Here is a 21,146-nt window from a genome sequence, read left to right as displayed (position 1 = left end):
TAAACAATTATTTTAGCCTGGATATACACTGATATGGTTTGGCTGTGTCCCCACCCAAATGTCATCTTGAATTGTAGTTCCCATAATTCCTACATGTCATAGGAGGGACCCGGTGGGAGGTAATTGAATCATAGGGGTGGTGACCCTCATGCTGTTCTCATGATAGTGAGTTCTCATGAGATATGATGGTTTTATAAGGGGCTTTTCCCTGCCTTCACTCTGCATTTCTCCTTGCTGTCACCATGTGAAGAAGGGTGTGTTTGCTTTCCCTTCTGCCATGATTGTAAGTTTCCTGAGACCTACTCAGCCACGCTGAACTGTGAGTCAATTAAACCTCTTTCCTTTATATATTACCCAGTCTCAGGTATGTCATTAGCAGCATGAGAACAGACTAATATATACCCTTTTTTGTTAGCCACAGTTATCATTACTCTCTGCCCCTAGATTTCTCCTTGTTGATACTGGCTTCTGAAATTATTTACCTTTTTGCCCAATGAAAGAATGAAAACACATTCCAGAATTATACGGATCGGCTAAGGAAAATGACAGTAGGAAGAAGGTAGAGGTTTAGGCTACACAGAACAGCTACCTGGAAAAATGGCACATGAAGTAGTCCTGCTGTGAAAAGTCAGGCTTGGTTTATCATGTTGAAATGTTGCCAACGATTAACATTGTAAAGACACAGGAGGAAGGAAAGTAGGAAAAGTATTCAGGAAACACTGATCAATCCAGTTTGGTAGAGATGAAGCATGAGGCCAGTCCCGTTTCATAATTGTCCAACTTTTTCATATACCAGTATTGAAAACACATAAATCCAACCTATTCCCAAAGCCTTTACCTTAGGTGATATCCAAGACCCCACCTTCTTTTCAAAAAGATAGAAGAACCTGCACATTTCAGTCTCCCATTGGACATGATCACTTTTCTATCTGAATGAAAGAAATCAAGTGAGAAAAGACATTGGGGGTCATTCATTTCTTCCTTCTCTAGTAAAGAAAGATAAGGAGCCAAGGCTCAGAAGTGCAAAGGAGAAGTATTCAACAGGGTATAACTAGATCTAGTGTGCATTTTAACATTTGAAATATACATTAAAATTGATGCATTTAAAATGAACTCATGATATTATTCAGCCATAAAAAAGAATGAAACCATGTCTTTTGCAGCAACATGGATGGAACTGGAGTCTATTATCATAAGTGAAACAACAGAGAAACAGAAAGTCAAATACTGCCTGTTCTCATTTATAAGTGGGAGCTAAATAATGGGTATACATGGACATACAGTATGGAATAATAGACACTGACGACTCGGAAGTGTGGAAGAGTCAGAGGGGGATGGGGAATGAGAAATTATTTAATGGGTACAATGTATATTATTTGGTGATGAATACACCAAAAGCCCAGACTTCACCACTACATAATATATCCATGTAACAAAACTGTATTTGTACTCATTAAATTTATACAAATAAATTAAATTAAAGATAAAACAAGCTCATGAACACCAGTCTATCTGCACCTTCCAATACTTTCTGGAAAAAAAAAAACATAAATTACATGGTATACTGTATACTCTGATGCTAAAGAATGAGTGGCTATTTTTCAACTAAGTATATATAAAAGATTTGAATGTTTAAATTAATTGATAGCTGACCTAAAAAAAAAAAATGGGCAATCAGAATTTTTCATTAGTTGTCACTACCTAGCAAATGTACAACCAGAAAGGAATTCCACAGTGGAACTAGATTCCTGTCATCCTCCTGACTGCTATGGAATGTAAGAACATTGCCATCATGAGAGCAGGGCTCTTACCCTGGGAATAGACTTCGCTTCTAAATTCCCCAATTGCATCATGGTAATACTGAGATAAAACCAACAATTACCAGCCAGGATGTCAGCCTCATCCATGGACTGGGTACTGAAAAGGATCACATGATCTGCTCTACGCTCTCTCAGGAGGCTCCACACTTGATCTCTGGAAAAAGGATCCAATCCAGTAGTTGGTTCATCTAAGAGCAAAATCTACAGAGAATGAAGATACATAAAATATGTCTCTCATATTAACTACATCCAGATGATAGTATGAAAAACAATAAATACCATAAAATAATAACCATCCAGTCATTTTTCTCCAACATATTTCTATTTATAGTTAAACATAGCAGGCTCTCTCTTGATACATTACAATGAAAGCTCTATCACCTTTAGTGGTAAAAGAACTTGACATTTTGCAGACATTCAACCTGCTTCCTTCCCCATGCATAATCTAACTTACTTGAGGATCTCCTAAAATGGCAATCCCAAAAGTCAGCTTTCTTTTCTGTCCTTCACTTAAATGTTTGGCAAGGTTATCTTGAATGTTTTGCATGTCCAATTCCAGTAATATTCGTTGTACCTATATGAGAAAATATACAACTTTTAAAATCCAAAATGGTTCATATTATGCAATTTTAACCACTCATTAAAGCAGTCGATATTTGTTATGGGACCTCTTTGCCTAAATTTTATTCATAACAAGGCATATAAATCATTGAAGAGAATTCTGCGGTCATGATTTAATTTGGTAAGTGGTTGGCAGGTCAGTTAATCCAAGCATGCCCTCCTACCTCTTGTTCCACTTCCTGTGGATGAATCCCTTTTATTTTAGCAAACAGGCTGAGGTTTTCCTTCACGGTGAGTATGTCAAATTGAACATTGAATTGAGGACAGACACCAGTTATCTTTCTGATTTCCTCCAAGTCTTGCATTTCAGAGAGATTTTTATTATAGATGGTAACTGATCCTAAGAATGGAAGTTAAAAATAAAATTGGCAAGATAATACATTTTATTAATATTCATAGATTTCATTTAAGAAAATATTGGCATATATTCACAAATGTCTAAAATGATTTGTGAACAACTACTAATTATTCTTGACATAAATGTATGCTTACAGAACTGCACATTTGTGAACACAATTTGTGAACAACTATTAATTATTCTTGACACAAACATATGCTTATAGAACTGCACATTTACCCTGAAATATCACACGATGGAATAAATAAAATAATTTTATAAATATTGCAGAAATATGAAGCATATTCAAAATTATGTAGCTCTTGGAAACAACTTTAGATAAACATTATTTCTCTTAAGCCATCAAATTTAAAATTTAAAATGAAAGGCATATGCTTGACCTCATTTTATTATAAGACATCTTGCCTTTGAGAAATTTCTTCTTGCTCACCTTCTGTTGGAACAGACAATCCATTAAGAATATTTAGCAGTGAAGATTTGCCAGCTCCACTGTGACCCAGAATTGCCGTGATTTGACCTTCATATATGTCAAAGAGCAAGCCTATTTTTAGAACAAATTATTAGAACAAATTGTTAACAAATTATTAACAGTATAAACCGAAAGGCATTAGACCAGTCTGGTCCCAATATAGAACAAGGCTATTTAGTTTAGTGGTGTATTTCTCAGCATTTCAATACTTTAAAATACACAATGTTCAATATTTTCCTAATTGCCAAAATAATATGTGACAAAACTGTAATAATTAAAATAATATGTCACTGGTGCAGGATATAGTGACCAATGGAACAGAATAGAAGTCTAATGTGGACCAAAGTAAATACAAAAATAGAGAGTAATAAAATGACCTTTCAAACTTATTAAAAAGATGGTTTATTTAATGAATAATTTTGGGACAACTAAACAAATAAATTAACAAATTGTATGTTTGTAAATTTTTTTTTTTTTTTTTTTTTTGCAACAGGATCTCATTCTGCCACCTAGACTGGAGTGCAGTGGAGCAAGTGGAGCAATCACAGCTCGCTGCAGCCTCAATCTCCCATGCTTAGGCAATTCTCCCATGTCAGCCCCCTCTAGCTGAGACTATCGGCCCACGCCACCACACTTGGCTAATTTTTGTATTTTTAGTAGAGACAGGGTTTCGCCATGTTGCCCAGGCTGGATTCAAACTCCTGAGTTCAAGCAATTCACCCACTTTGGGATTTACAGGGATGAGCCACCATGCCTGGCCTGTAATTTTTAAATGGAAAGTATACAGTGTTTTCCAGGGTAAGAGGGAAGTGACACTGGCTGTTGGGACTGACACATAGTAACTGGAAAAATAAAATAGAAACCTCAGTTTTCTCATCTGCAAAGTGAGAGATGTATTAATATGTCTTTCACAGGCCGAAATGTAAAATGGTACATGTAAATCACTTAGCATAGTTTCCAGCACACACCAAGTCCTCAATGAAATCTAAGTGTTTATTGCTATTGTTGTCATTGTCATTACTATTCATTATGTATTGCTTCTGGGAGTATGACTTTTTATAATTCTCGCGGGAAATAATTTGAAATATGAATCAAGAATCTTGAAAGTATGCTTCCTTTGAATAATTCTGCTTCTAGAAATTTATATTCAAGAAACAATTTATGACATTTACAAAGACTGAACAAGGCTGTTCATTCTAGTGTTTTTTATTACACTAAAAATTGGAAACAAACTGGATCTCATACATTGGTGTGTTAATAAATTAATCCCGGTATCCATATAATGGAATGCTATTTGGCTTCTGAAAAATAGGCCATAGATAAAAGATTTCAAAAGTGTGTCCCAAACGTGCTGCAGACGTGCTCCAGAAACTAACTCCATGAGGAAGGAGGAGGAGGCTAAGGGAAGGCAACCACTTCCCTGGTTTCCCAAAGAGCAGCTACACTTGGTTTGAATTTATATTCACATTTTTAATGTATTGATGTCCAATGCTTTTAATTTTTTAAGGTGCTGCTATTTTTAAAATGAACAAAATGCTTAAAGAAGTTTTTTGTTTAGACAAAAAGAAGTTCATGACTTGATGCAGTGCAAAGGTAGTTCAAAATGTGTTCCAAAACTTTAAGTAATTGATTTAAAATTATTTCAATATATCCTGAGCTAAAATTAAAGAACGAAATCACAGATCTAGATGGTATTTGATGAGAGAAACCTAGAGAGAGAATAAAATTGCTCATACAAATACATTAAATTCTCAAGACCTAATCTAAAAGTAATGAATAAGACTGAATTAAAGGACGCTGCATTTATTACAAAATACATGCAATATAAACACAATGGTTGGAGAACTCTCCACTTCTGGAAGGTTCATGGCTCTTCTTTTTCAGCTTTTAAGGCTTCTTTTATAAAAATCATTTTTATTCTTCCTAAAAATCATTTTTAATAAAGCAAATTGTCCTCCATGAAATGTAGCTACTCACTTTGATGTTTGCTTAAATGTCTGTTATAGAAAACTGTATGTTAGAATATTTTGTATCAAAATGTGTTTTTTCATTTCAAATGATAAATTATATTTGTAATAGGATATTGGTTTGTGAAATTTAATTCATAGTCAATGGTTTTATTCATCTTGCTTCAGTTAACCTCACCAGTACATATAAACTATGTAAATTCACCAGCTAGTATAAAACCTTTATCAGATTTCAGTTTAGATGTTCTTTCCTCACAGTGACAATATATAAAATATTGTTCATAGCAGATTAATCTTTAAAAGCAAAGATAAATTGCATCTTTCATTGTATGATACCATATTTATAAATTAATAGATCCATGCAATATCTGGAAGAATTTTACAGTGTATTCTTAATCATGATTAATGTCCAAGTGATAGCATTGGGTTATCTGCATTCTTTTTTCTTTTGCTTATCTATATGCTTCAAATTTTTTCACATCGAATTGTTTCCCTTTTTTATAATAAAGAAATAAGTGAAAGAATGAAATGTTTCAATGTTTTTCTTTACCTTTCAATGCTTCCACTTTTCCAGACTTTCCTTTATATTCCTTGTTAACATTTCTGATTCTGAAATAACAAAAAGGGTGCTTACTTAGCCAACACAGAAGTGAAAATAGCACAAGCCATTAATAGCCCTAGTCATAGTGACAGCTGCAGCCAACCACTTTATGTGAAATAAGGGATGGCATAGTCTATTCAGAAAGAAAAAGACCTATTTTTGATTAATCATTTCTCCTGAGGTAGAAAATAAAGGAGTCTCTCTCAAGTTACAATTAAACTACTAGTATTTTGTCTAGAAAAGTAGAATGCTGTGTAATTATCCTCACTTTCTTCCGCGAGTTTTAGAATAGTTGGTTCTTCCCCCTGTTCAAGATCAGCTCATTTACCTGGGGCCTTGAACTGGCATCCTGCATCCTCTCCACGTCTTGCTTATTAGTTTATTAGTCAGACACTCTGCCACCTGCATCTTTTACAGTCCTCCCTAATAGCTCCTCTTTGAACTCAGCTCTACTTTGGACACAATTTGATTTCTCTCCTCCCTGTATTGTACAAAATTCCCAATATAAACTTGCCATTTTCACTTCCTGACCTTTAATTCCTCTTCAATTGCACTCTGATTTCTGAACTCACCACTCCAGTGAACCACTTCATAATGAAATCATTAGTGACCTCCTAATTATAAAATACAACAAATACTTTTCCATTCTTACATATTGGATTATGAGTCACTGTTGATGACTTTCTTTTTGTTAGTGGTGACTTAATTGTTTTGCTTCTTATTTTTCTAAATGTTCCTTTTCTGTTTCCTAATAAAGTCCTCTTCCTTCATCAGACATATCAGCTTGATGTTCCACAGGGTTCTCCATGTATATGCTGGATCTTCTCATTCGAGACTCTCTCCAGAAGTTTTCTCATTGGATTTTTTGTTTTAGCATCAACCTAATATTGACCCCACCCTTTTCATTGATCTTTAGACTCACACATCTAATAGTTTGCTGGATAGATAGTCTCTCTCTGTCTCTCTCACACACACATAGATACACACACACACACATACACACACACACACACTGCTCTTAATCAGTGGTTGTCAATTGTGAATACACATTAGAATTCCAAAGGGAACTGATGCCTGCAAACAACCCTCAGAGATTCATATTATATTCACATTAATTACTTCTCTGCAGAGTTCACAGAAAAAAGATTCACATTAACTGATCTGGGGTGATGAGTTTTTCATGGCAGTAAAAGCTGAGGACTGGGATATTTTACATGTTCTTCCAAATAAGTCTAAGGTGAAGCCAGGTTTGAGAATTAACTGCTCTAAAACTGTATATCCAGAACAGACTTCATTGCATTGTCACCTAAACCCATTCCCCCATCACGCTGGATCTTACTTGGCAGCATGGACATTCAACTACTCTCTTCTTGATTCTCACTCAGATTCATCACCCATCCAACCTGGTATCATTTTTGTAAAATTTAACTCTAAAATAGTTCAAGTCTTGGGTCCATTTTAAAAATTTATATTTTAAAATCCATTTTATTTACTCCTCAATGTTCCTCATCAGCCTCAAAGGGAAAGTCAAGGCTACTTTGTACCACATGAAGCAGCCACTCATGGTCTGTCCAGTGACATCTTTCGGCATCCTTGGTCCTATGTTTTATGTGTCAGGATCACCAAACCACCATTTATATCCTGCACAAAGTTTAAAGCTTTTTGTCTTTTCTGCTGGGTGTGTCATACACATATACATATACACATGCACTCACACACATATGTGTACATATGCACAAATGAACCTTTTTATCCTTTTTATCCGTCTTATTCTTAAAAGAATGTTCATTGCAATATCATTTGTCAGAGCAAAAAATTAGAAACAACCAGAATATTCTTTAATGTAAGAAAAGATAAATAAAAATGGTAGACTCATATCTTAGAATATTTTTATATAAAAATTAAAACCAATGCATTATCCCATAGTTATCACTATGAATAGATCCCAAAAAGCAAAATGCTGAGTGTAGAAGCAATATATAGAAACTTAAGTACAGTCTGATACTATTTATATATTATAGGAGATAAAAACACATAGAGTTATATCACATATATCTATATCACATATTGTTTAGAGCTATAAGTGTATGGTACAATAAGTAAATATATGAATGGAAAGTGGGAACACCAAATCCATTATAAAGGTCAATCCTGATGAAGGAGGGAGAAAATATTTTAAAGAGATCAAAAGGGACTTTAAATAAACATATAATATATCCATCAAAAATACAAAGGAAATATGACAATAACGTTTATATCTGTTTAATATGACAATAATGTTTATATCTGTTCAACCCGGATGGTGAATATGACAGTTTTAAAAGCCTAAGTTTATTCAGTAATTTTTAAGTATTTAAAAGAAAAATAGATGTTCTCTTCTTCGATTTCCCTGAACTAGGGTAGTTAACACTTCTATTGACTAAATAACAGTAGTTAATATCTCTATCCCTACATTTATCACATTGAATTTCATGTACCTATTTATCTTTTTCCCTAGGCTATGTGCTCCTTGAAAGACAGTTTATTGTTCATCTTTGCAGCTCTAAAGATTAGTAAAGAACTCAGCAGCAATATGTTTGTTGAATGAATGAATTAAGCAAAGTTAAAAGGTGATGAGTCTCACCAGGTATTTTATTTCAGCATTTCTTTGTAAAATAGAATCCCTGTTGAAGTGAAACTTTAATGTTTTGTTTTAATAAAGAAAATTCCATTTAGGAGGAGCTGGTGTTTCCGGATTTTAGATATGAAATCAGACATTTACATTTGGGGCAGGCAGACATCCTACCTGTGTTCTGGGAATATTGCCTGAATGGTCTATATTCAGTTATAGGAATGCACATATGTGCACACAGTTGCCCCCAGAGAAAATGTGACTTGGGGGTTATGAATGAGGAAGAACCAGTTGTGAATAAAAACTGCATATTTTTACAAATCCAGAATCATGATTCTGGTTAGAATTCTATAAGCTTTCATCCATATCCCTGAAACATAGAGCTTAAAGGTTACATATCCTGTAAGCGCTACGTATCTTAGGGGAAGAGTTCCTTTGTAGATACAGCGTTTGTATATAAAGGAGAAGAGTTCATTTTTATATAAAGCAGACCACATAGGAAGAAAAAAAAATCAATGCCTTAGTGCCTTTTATATTCATACAAAATAGAATTCACACGTTGGAACTGATTGGAAAAGATTTGACATTGTCTAGAGGTGGGGAAGAGTAATGATGCTACTAAGAAATGATCACTGTGAAGAAAGAAGAGATAAAACTTGTGGACTGGAAACTGCATCTACTGTTGGATGGTTGAAAGGCAGTTTTAGACTGCCTTGCAGCTCCAGACCTGCTTTAACAGTCAGTGAGTGTGTACCACCTTGTCATGAAAGAGCTACAACATTGACCGCCTAAGCCTACTTTCTTGCTTTGGTGTGGATCTGGGGTGAGGTGCCCCACAATGGAGCCAAAAGCTTTAGTGAATCAAATGACTTTCTTTTCCTGGTTTGCCTTGGGTCTCCACCTGAGCTAAGAATCCAGACCAAGTGACAGGTATGCCTTGTCAACATTGTATACATTGGCTAGGTTTGGAGGCACAGTGGGGGTGTGGGAGAAGAGGGGAGAAGTCAGGGGAAGGTGGGGGTGGAGGACATTTTACTTTCTCTCCTAGGCCACTAGGCAGCAGTAGAAGAACAAAGAAAATTTTGAGGTCTTTGTAAGTAAAAGATTTTGTTAGAAGATTGGATCTGAGAATTACTATAATTTGAATAATAATATAATACAATATGATTTTGTGCCCTCAACTGGTAAAGAAGGATTGATGACACTAGAATTGAGTTTTACGGAATTATTCCTCACTTGGCCTTTCTTGTTTGGATGGATATTTTCTATAGAGCTGGTATACTCCTAGCTAGAGCAGAGGAAGGGCTGTTGCCCCACTCAGAAAACTTAAATGGAAAACTGGTTAAGAACTAGATGGAGGAAGCCTAGGTACATGGGTTAGGCCTCTTTGTCTTGGAAAGATTTCACTTCCTAGCTATAGTTCTCTATTCATTTTCTTTTGCCTCCTGACATCTCAATAGTATGTTAAGAGCATAGACTGTAGAGCCAGACTATCTGGATTACAATTCCAGTTCTCCACTTGTGAGTTGTGTGATATTGGGTAAAAGGCTTAAGCTGTCATTACTTCACTTTCTGTATTTTCAAAATGGGGAAAATAAAGATACCTGCCTCATAAGCTTTTTGTGCGAATTATGTGCAAGTCAGGTACATAGTCAGCACTAAGTAAACATCTGTTAATAAATAAACGATTGCTTTTTAAAGCTCTGATTCATTAACTTTGTACCAAACTTTGTAGAAAAATCTACAAAGCTATTTTGAAATCCATGATACTGGGGTTCAATCCCAAAACTGCTGAGTTAGAATCCCTGGCTAAAAACAAATATTCTAACTGTTCCTCATACAATTCTGTTATATGCTAAATCTCATAACAACCCTACAAAGTCAATATTAATCTCGTTTCATAGAAGATACTGAGAATCATAAAATTTACTCATTTTTCCGAGATTACACATCAAATGAGAGACGAGAGTATTAGGATCTAAGAATTTCTGATTCAGAATTTCTTACTTCTTCCAACTTACCGTATAAAGCCAGATGAAATCACAGAGAGAGGGGTTCACAGAATGAAAAGAGCAAGTATAAAAGAGAGGTAGGCACGAGAGAAAGAGGCAGAAAGGGGGACAAGATAAAGTGTGGGTGGATAATATGATATGGAGCTGATAATCAAGGAGAATTTTCCTTTCAAGTAACAGAAGAAATTGATGGTGATGGAAATGGAGCAATTCAAAGTAACACTGACAAAAACAAATATCTTCTCCTTCAATATTTTGCCTCAAGCTCACCCTGATGCTCTTGGTTAATAATTCTTTAGCCTTGTGCTCATGTATTAGTATTAATTATAAGTGTGATTACCTGATGGCTTCTTTTCCTTGGAATTCAGGAGCTACTGGTTCAAAATAATCATCAGAGGGATGCTCAGCATCAATTTCTTTCTCAATAGCCTTATTATCAGTCCCTTGGTGTTGGAAACAAGATGATGAATTCAAGAAAAATAATGGAGAATAATGGCGCTCATCTCCATCTAAGTAACCAAGAGGCAACAAAATAGGATCAGCAATAGTAAAACAATGAGCAAAGAAGCCTTGCTCACAACAATGCAGAATGTCTTGAAGTTTTAAGCATCATAGAGACACTTTTTTCTTCTAAAACCCTATTTATTATTAAGAAGAAAACTTGATAATGAAGTAAACAATGAGAATTCAAAGGAAATAACATACTGTAAAAGTTAAACAATATAATACACCTTTCAACAAAGTATAAATAAAATGTGATCTAAAAAAAAAAAGAAAGTCAATAGGAAAGTGAGGTTCAAATAAAATATTAGGTGTATGACTAGCTGAGTTGGACTCCAACTTTTCCCTGATCAAGACATTAGTACATATCTTAGAGCCTCTGTTGTCTACATCTGTAGAAAAGGACTCCCAACAAGGAAACCCATTATATCTCCTTTTTTTCCAGTCTTAACAATGGGTTGCATTATCCTTGATAATAGGATCATGAGAAACAGATTTGTATCACCCAATAAACATAGTTATTAAAAAAAATTTTAATGTGGTCTAAAAGGTATTTAGGTGAATGAATGAAACCAAATATTTGGGAAAACACAAAGCCTTAGCATAGTACATAAAAATAATTGTAGACATGTTTGTGAACTTAAATAATTTGACTACAGCAACATAATTGAACATAATATTGAAATCTATGTATTCCTGCTTAGGCATGAATACATGGAGAAACTTTATTTGTTTAGAATACATTTACAGTGATAATTTAAATATATTTTTCAAGTTTAAAAAATGAGGTTGAATTTATTATTAAGGGCCTTCACATATCAACCAGAAGTCACAGAAAGACAGGAATATGTACAAGTAAATACAGAGAAAACCTATAAGACAACCTTAAATAGTGGAAGGAAGGTATAAAATAAGAGGATAAACAAGAAGATTGTGCCAGAAAAAAAACTTTCTGATTCTAGAATGTGTGAAAAAATTCTGGGCTTACGTGAAATTTTTGGTTGTTTGCAAGATAATCTAACAGGGCAATCAATATACTTCTGCAAATATGAACAATATATAAAACATTTTGAGAATGATGCTGAACAAATATTCACGAGAAAGTACTTCCACAGTATAATGGCCTCCCACCAGCCAAACCACCATAAGAACTAATTTATTTTATCTTGTTCTGACACAAGTCCTAATATGACCCTTTCAAAACACTTTCAGGGATCCATGAATACCTAACATTATTTAATTACCACATAATTATAAGATGTATTATAATTATTGTTGTCATATAATTGTTTTTACATAAAAATTTCATTAGACCATTAAAAACTATGAAGTAGAAATAATGAACTTATTAGTTTGAAATGGGAAATATTTAATATTCATTTTAAAAGTCTATATAATCTTAAAAAAATACATTCAATGTAATTAATAACTATAGAGGTCAGAGAAAAACTCACTATTACTTACAGGGTAAAATTTTGTCAAAGTATAATGCCAATAGCAAGTAGATGAAACCATCCAAAAGCAATATGGAAAAAGTTGCTATCATTGTATATGAGTCTCCTGAAGGGTCAGGAAAAATTACACCATTCAAGTTATAATCCAGTTTGATAATCTAAAATTCAAAAAATAAAAATAAATGTTTAAAATAAATAAATAAATAAATAGCTTGGCATAGCAGCAAAAAGTATTAATTTATTAATTAGCTTTTTCAAGAGGCACTTAGTAGTTACTAGTGAAATATATAAATAAGTAAATAAAGGTATTGGTCAAAATATTTCTATTTTACAGTGAAAAATAATTAGAAATAAACATGTATTTAATAAAAACAATGTTCCAAGTATAAGAATTTAAATTATAATTCATTTGTTTGTTTTCATAAAATCATTGCAATATTACAAATATCTATTCTGGGCAACAAAGGAAATACAAATGTTGGAAAGAATGTAATAAATTCTTGGAAGCCTCTAATTAGATAAAAAGAGAACTTACCTCCTTTTCTAGTTATTATTTCAAATAAAAGTTTATATTTAGAATTTTGCCATATAATAACAGCAACTATGTTCTAGGCACTGTTCTAAGTGTTTTATATATTATCCCATTTAATCTTCCTTAAAACTCTATCAGATAAGCAATAAAGCTTATAAAAATAGTAAGATTTTAACCTGCATTTTACATATGATAAAACTAAGGCACAGCAAAGTTGAGTAGCCAAAAGTGGCAAAGTGAAATTAGAACACAGAAAGTCTTACTCCTAAGTCCAGTTCCTTACCCTGCACACTATACAGCTTCTCAGTCTATGTTAAAAAGTTAACATTTTCATGATAAAGTTGAATTTATTCTAGGAATCCAAAATTGGGTCAACATTTGAAAATCAATCAATGTAATTCAACATAAAACAGATTAAATAGGAAAATAATGTGATCAATATAATAGACACAGAAAAACCATTTGGTAAAATATGATATCTATTCATAATAAAGAATATATCTTCACAAACTAAGAAGATGAATCTTCCTTAAGCTGATAAATTACATGCACCGAGACCAACAATAAGCATCATATTTAATGGCACAACGTTGAAAGCTTTTATTTTGCCTGCATTTCTATTCATTATTGTACTAGAGGTCCAGACCTGTGCAGGAAAGTAGGAAAAAGAAATAAAAAGCATAAGGATTGCGATGGGAAAAATATAAGCCATCATTATTTGAAGACAACATGATTATATATAATTCCAGTATAAAACTCAGAAAAATATTGGATTTAATAAGAGAATATAACAAGAATGCTGGATATAACACGAACGTACAGAAATCAGTTGCATCTCTCTACATTAACAACAAATGTTTAAAAATAAGAATTTAAACATAGATGCTATTTATAATAGCATGAAAACTATCAAAAGCATCGGAACGAATCAAATAAAAATGTGTAAGACCTCTACAGTGAAAACCAAAACAGGCCAGGTGCATGGATCACACCTGTAATCCCAGCACTTTGGTAGGCTGAGTTGGGAGGATAGCTTTTTTGAACCCAGGAGGTTGAAATTAGCCTGAGCGACACGGTGAGACCAACTCTCTACAAAAATAAAAAATGAGCCAGGTGTGCTGGTGTATGGCTATAGTCCTAGTTACTTGCGAGGCTGAGACGGGAAGATCACTTAAGCCCAGGAGGTTGAGGCTGCAGTGAGCTGTGTTTGTACACTCCAGCCTGGGTGACAGGGCAAGATCCTGTCTCAAAATAAAAATAAAAATAAGATAATTATTAAAGAAAATTGAAGATCACTTAAATGAATGCAAAGATAGATTATGTTCATGGCTGAAAAAAAGATGACAATTTTCTTCAAACTGATCAAAAAATTCAACTGCATCACACTCTTAATAGTTTTGCACGGGCATCTAAGTGTGTGATTATGTAACTTGATAAGCTAATTCTAGAATTTACATCATTGCAAAGAAATTAGAATAGAGAAGGCTCTCTTGAAAAAGAGATTAAAGAGGTAAAACTGTTACTGCCAGATAACAAGACACACGATAAAGTAAAACAATTAAGACAATGTGGCCACAGTGCAAGGATAGGCATTTTGGCCAATACATGATTGGCTGAGTTATAATAAAAGAAAGATTGCAATTCATTCAGGGAAAGGATAGTTTAGTTGATAAACTGAGCTGGAGAAATTGGATATTTGTACAGCAAAATTAATATTGTCTCTACCTATACACACACAAAAGTTATATTGAAATGGATTTTATATCTTAACGTAAAAGCTGAACCAGTCAATATTCTAAAAAAACAGCCAGAAAATACATTTGTAAACTTGGTGTAGGCAATGATTCCCTAAATTGATTTTTAGAAAGCATTCTACATAAAAGAGAAACTTGAAAAATTGGACTTTATCAAAATTATGTATCTCTGTTCATCACAGGTACCATTAAGAGAGGAAAAATGCTAGCAACAAATAACGGAAAAATGTCGGATGTTCAACATGTATAAGGAATCCTTAAAAAGCAATCAGGAGAAGATAGAAAACTCAGAGGAAAAATGGGTCAAAGACCTGGATAGGTAATTTATAAAAAAGAAAATTCATAATCCACTAAGCATATACAAAAGCATTCAACATCATCAATAATCGGGAAAATGCAAATTAACACAACAATGATATATCATTGCATAACCATCAGAATGACTAAAATGTGAAAGATTGACAATACTAAATCCCAGTGAAGTGTTAGAAAAACTGGAATTCTGAAACACTGTTGATGTAAAACTAAATTGATGCAACCACTTTGGAAAAATATTTGGTGGTAGCTACTAAGATTAATATTTGTATACTCTCAGCCCCACTATTCTGTTTGTTATATTAACATAATGAACAGAATGGAATGTCCATATTCAGTAGGAAATGTGTTCTAGAATGTTTGTAGCAGCTTTATTTAAAATGCTCAAAAACTAAAAATTATCATAATCTATCGATAAGAAAATTGATAGTATATTAACACAATAGGATGCTACATAACACTACACTATAGCTACACAAAAACTATGCTGCTACCTAAAAACATTATGTTGAATGAAAAAAGAGAGATTTTCAAAAATACACTTTGTGCAACATCACTCGTATGAAGTTTAAAATGTGCAAAATCAAAAATTTTATTTAGGAACACATACTTAGGTGGTAATGAAAAGCAAAGAAGTGAATATCATAAAATTTTTACCTTTACGAAGGAGTGTTCTGAGGGGTTTGTGATTGGTGGCGACATTCTATTCCTTGATCTAGTTCATGGATACTTCGATTTACTTTTTAATTATCTGTTAAACTACACTTGTGTTTGGAAAGTTTTTCATATTCATAGTTTATACAATAAAAGTAGGTTCATATAAAAATTTTAATAAACTAGCAGATATTTTCATTATGTTAAATGAATAGTAATAAAAGTAAATATTTGTATATAGGAATACAACCTAGAAGAAAATACTTCAAAATGAAAATATATCTGAGAGGTGAAATCTAGAGGATTTTTAAAATTTAAGTTTCTTTGTGAGGTGACTTTTTTTCTACAATGTAATAATAACATTTTAAAGTTTAATTTTAGAAAAATTGCTTAGAATAAAAGTTCTTAGTTTGAGTAGTGCTGATCCTACAGGGTATGAAGTTATCTACTTCTTTTGACATTTCAGTAATAAACCAATTAACTAGGCTCTTACCTGAGTCATTCCAGCAGTAAAGGCAAAAGGGCTACAAATACTCAAAATCCACTCCAGAGATGAAGGAAGTTGTTCATAAAATACAGTGAACCCCAGACATCCCCAAAAGAGGGTAAGGAGAAACACAACCAAATTGGTGAGGACAGCTTTCTTTAACAACACACTCATCAGGAACACCAAAGCAACCTGCAGGAGAGAGAAGACGTTCAACTGCTATAAAATATATTTAACTCACTGAGAATCATTGGCAGCCCAATCAAATAAGGATTTTTATGTCATGAGAAATATTTATCAGTGAGAAAGTGGTGAAAATATTAAGGTATAATGAGTCTGTTCTTTCCTCAACTTCTTTTGAAAGAGGATCCTTATTTGTCCTACTCAAATGCAGGGCTTTTGTTGCTGAGGAAAGGGTGGGGGGAAAGCTGGAATAAGAGCTGAGGATAGGGTAGAAATGCAGACTTGGGTCTAAATTAATGTAATGAAGCTAAATTAATGTAAGAAGGAGCATCTACGTACTTTCTGCAGAAAACATCCTGGTGGGTGGAAATTAGAGGACCTTGTTCAGAGAAGGGAGACGGGAGCGAAATGAGAGGTGCATATGAGACAGAATATTAGAGGGAGAAGAGATACTGTGATCAGCTATCATGTGATGAGCACCCTTAAGGGAAAAAAAAATGGGGTCCACCCCTAAAAAACAACCTCAATACATACAGAAAAGCCTTTGATATTTTATAGTCAGCATCATTTTTTCTTTTTGATACATCATTTCATTAGTTCAGACCTTCATGCAAAAGGCAGGTCAAATTTTATTTGGATTACATAATTTTTTCACTCCATAGAAACTATCTCAAGTACACACAAGGACACACACATGCACACACAATGGACATGAAAGTAGTGATTGCAATAACCTACTAGGGCATTAATATTAGCTACATATAGCGAAGATCTAAAGCAGAGAAAGTGGTAATAAATGTATGAACTTACCAAAGATAAGCCATATAAGAAAAAGAGTATAAATATGACCATGAAGCCAGTCATGACTATAATTTCGGTGAATGTTATGATAATTGTAATGAATATGGAAATAATAAAGATGAAGCCAGCATAGATTAAACCCCAGGAGAGCCTAAATAAAGACAAAAAGTTATATAAATTATATTAACTTATTTACAAAATACTTAATATACACAAAAGCATCTAAAGAACAAAGTATAACTACCTTTGTACCTTCTAGATTAATAACTATACTGTAAATCCTACAGCAGAAGCTCATTGCATATCCTTTTTCAATCGCAATTCTCCTTCTTTATAATTGCCATTCATTTTAATTGCCTTTACCACATACGCACACAGAGATGATATATACTGAACACTGCTACAGGCACCAACCAATAAAAAAGGATGCCAAGGCTAGGCACGGTAGCTCACGCTTGTAATCCCAGCACTTTGGGAGGCCAAGGCAGGTGGATCATTTGAGGTCAAGAGTTCCAGACTAGCCTGATCAACATGGTGAAACCCGTCTCTACTAAAAATACAAAAAAATGTAGCTGGGTGTGGTGGTGCATGCCTGTAGTACCAGCTACTCAGGAAGCTGAGGCAGGAGAATTGCTTGAACCTTGGAAGCCGAGGTTGCAGTGAGCCGAGATCATGCCACTGCACTTCAGCCTGGGCGACAGAGTGACTCCATCTCAAAAAAAAAAAAAAAAAAAAAAAAAAAAAAAGACAAAATTAATTAAGCTACTTGTAAGCACAGCTGGGCCATTGTGCCTTGTTTGTACCTACATGTTAGGCAACAGCTCTGTGTGCGTGTGTTGTATATAAATAGTATGACTATTTATTAAACAGTATCAACAATATCATATGTATGTATTCTTCTGCTAGCTGTCTTTATCAATCAGCATTAACAGTATTATACACTGCTGTATAATATTTCATTATGAGAATATGACCCAAAATTCTGCTGCCCATGGAAATTTAGGTTGTTTCCATTTTTTTTATTACAATGCCAAGAACATTCTCGTACTTGTCTTTTTTGAGGAAAATGTACAAGAGTGTTTCAAAGCATTTTGTACCTTCAGCTTTGTTAGATATTGCCATACCATCCTAATTGTAGAATTGTAAGCAACTTAAAAGCTTCTGATCAATCAAGTACTTCTAAAAACACTGGGGCAGTTGATCATTTGACTATCCATGAGAATCTCAGCAGGCAACACCTCCAGTCTCTTTCATAGTAGAAAATTGAAATTTCACAACTCTACTAAGCCCATTCTATTCTCTCTATTCCTATTTATGATTTCTTCACTTAAATTTGTATAAAGTATGCTGCACCCTTAAATATTTGCATGATTTTGCCTTAGAGGTGCTAGTGTTGATATTTTTATGAAGTGATTATTAAGAAAGAGTATTCAATCTTAGATCTAATAAGACTATAGTGTGTTTTAGCCCAAGTGTCTCATTTTACAAATGAGGAAACTGCAATCCCTATTATTAGTTAAGGGATTTATCTAAGGTCACAAAATAAATTGGTAACAAAGTTCATGAAGATGTAGGCCTTATCTCTGTCAAGAGACCTTTCCTCTACTTAACATTGACTAATAAAATGAGAATTCAATAGCTGAAGCATATAGCACAAGTATTAAAATCAGGACTTTGCATCAACATGTCCCAATAGAACATGTTTACACTGGATTTATTGGTTATTTGACTTCTCTTTAAATTTCACGCCATTACAATGATTAAGTCTGTGTTAGAAACATCAGCATTTTTAAAAAACATATCACATTCTGTAAAACCCACTTCCTGAATCCAGAAGGGAACTACTTTAGGTAGGAATTGAAAAACCACAGGATATGAAAATTATAAATGAAAGAAATTACCTAGAAATTGCCACTACTTAGAAAAAGGAACCACTTGCAGGGGTGGAGTGGAATAATAAGTTATAAAAACCATCTTGCTAAAAACAAAGCAATTCAGGCATTATACTTAAAGAATAAATACTGATTACATTTCACATTTATTACATTAGTAAAAAGAACTTGTCATAAAGTTTATTTCCACTAGATAACCTGCACTTAGTAGAAACATTTCAGAATCTTTTTTCTTCTTAGTTTTAAGGAAGCATATATGAATTTACTTTGCTAAGTTTTTAGGTCACATACATACTAAGAATCACTTATCCTGAGAATGAATTCACACCCAAATGTCCCATACCTTTCTGACTTTAATATAGAGTTGCTCATGCCTCCCTGGTCTCAGGTGACTGCAGGGACACTGTCCCATAGGACATGCCCTGGACAGAAAGCAGGTCCCTTTTACAGAGGTTCCCTCCTGACTCCATGGGAGGCTCTATGTACATTATTTTGTATTTCCCAAGTTCCACTGCAAAAACTTTTCCTTCTCTCTTTTTTTATTTGAAGACACAGGTTCCTCTTTTTCTATCTTACAATTTATGTCTATTAGAATTAAGATTCTCTCCATTAATAAAATATATTTTATAGAAAATTAAAAATTTACTGGACCGTAGTTTCATTTCAGGTAACACGTGGCTCACAAGGAATTCTTCAATTCGTAATTTCTCATCCATTCCAGGTAGTTCCAAAACCGTAAAGAGTATTTGCTTCATACGGGGAGTAGATAGAAAAAAATCTCCCAGGATTTAATGTAACAAATGTTATATTTCTTTTGGGGTAAAATTAACAAATTATTTTTCCTTTTTTACTTTCTCTAGGCAGACAGTATGAATTTTGTCACTGATAGTATTGCAAAAGCCTTTTGGAAGCTTGGAGCTTGTATGATTTGCATTCCTATCTGCCAATCTTACTTACTGATTATTTGCTAGGTCCTTCTTTTTTTTTTTGAGATGGAGTCTCACTCTGTCGCCCAGGCTGGAGTGCAGTGGCGTGATCTCAGCTCACTGCAACCTCTGCCTCCCAGGTTCCAGCAATTCTCCTGCCTCAGCCTCCCAGCCTCCTTCAGTCTCCGAGCTGGGATTACTGGCACACACCACCACATCCAGCTTAGTTTTGTATTTTTAGTAGAGATGGAGTTTCACCATGTCGGTCATGCTGGTCTCGAACTCCTGACCTTAGGTGATCCGCCTGCCTGGGCCTCTCAAAGTGCTAGGATTACAGGTGTGAGCCAGTGTGCCTGGCCTATTTGCTAGGTCTTTATTTCTACTCCTAATTATTTGTCTTTATTATAATACAAATACATATCTACCTACATACATACATGAGTGTGTGTGTACATATATGTGTGTGTATGTATGTGTACACCTGCTTGTGTATATATACATACGTAATGTATGTAAATATGTACATATAGCACATATATATGTGTACACACACTCATTATTTCAAAATCACTTTAAATTATATGTGGATTGGGGCAAGATATAAATATCAATATATAAAGCAAATGCCCTTACTAAGGCCTTCTTACATGCCAGCCTTTGTGTTGTATGTCCTAGGTATATTGTGTGAGCTCTCTCATTAATTCCAACATATAGTATTTACTTGCTCCAAAAAATCTATGCCTTGTGGCCAAACCCCTGTACACAAGTCAACTTTTATAGGATTATAGGATTATACTCTCTTCAACATGAGAAAATCTGGAGAAATCAACTATTAACTGTAAGGAGACCAGGCGAGCAAACAAGTTGCATTCAGGGCACTTGGGTTGGAGTCTCAGCTCCAGCACTTACCCTTCATCTCACATTGGGCAATTCTCTTATTCTCTTTGAACTTCATTTTCCTTGCTTATAAAATGAATGACGGTTCCTCTATGTCAGGGTTGGCTTAAGACATTCATGGCACAGAAAAAGTGCTCAGCACATTATAAGCACTATTTTGCATGACAAAATTCAACAGACTAAATAAAAAACTCAGAACAAAAGAAAAAGTAGCCAATGCGTCAAGTTTAAACCATGATGCTCTGCAACAATAACACTTTTTCACTGCTTCTTAATTTTCCTTTTTATTAA

General features: G+C 34.0%; 1 protein-coding gene across 1 annotated transcript in view; it reads right to left on the bottom strand.

Annotated features, from left to right (window-relative positions):
* ABCA6 (ATP binding cassette subfamily A member 6) overlaps window positions 1-21,146 on the bottom strand; it is a 64,671-nt gene that overhangs the window by 36,601 nt on the left and 6,924 nt on the right. The window contains exons 7-16 of the mRNA XM_008011978.3: window positions 17,150-17,291; window positions 16,163-16,348; window positions 12,425-12,572; window positions 10,800-10,968; window positions 5,786-5,844; window positions 3,230-3,340; window positions 2,606-2,781; window positions 2,275-2,394; window positions 1,883-2,021; window positions 839-929 (exon numbers count right to left, since the gene is read on the bottom strand). Coding sequence (XP_008010169.3) covers window positions 839-929; window positions 1,883-2,021; window positions 2,275-2,394; window positions 2,606-2,781; window positions 3,230-3,340; window positions 5,786-5,844; window positions 10,800-10,968; window positions 12,425-12,572; window positions 16,163-16,348; window positions 17,150-17,291 — 1,341 coding nt within the window. The remainder of the gene's footprint in view (window positions 1-838; window positions 930-1,882; window positions 2,022-2,274; window positions 2,395-2,605; window positions 2,782-3,229; window positions 3,341-5,785; window positions 5,845-10,799; window positions 10,969-12,424; window positions 12,573-16,162; window positions 16,349-17,149; window positions 17,292-21,146) is intronic.

Source organism: Chlorocebus sabaeus, chromosome 16 (assembly GCF_047675955.1).
Source record: "Chlorocebus sabaeus isolate Y175 chromosome 16, mChlSab1.0.hap1, whole genome shotgun sequence".
Taxonomy (NCBI): Eukaryota; Metazoa; Chordata; class Mammalia; order Primates; family Cercopithecidae; genus Chlorocebus; species Chlorocebus sabaeus.
This window is presented reverse-complemented; position numbering and strand designations above follow the sequence as displayed.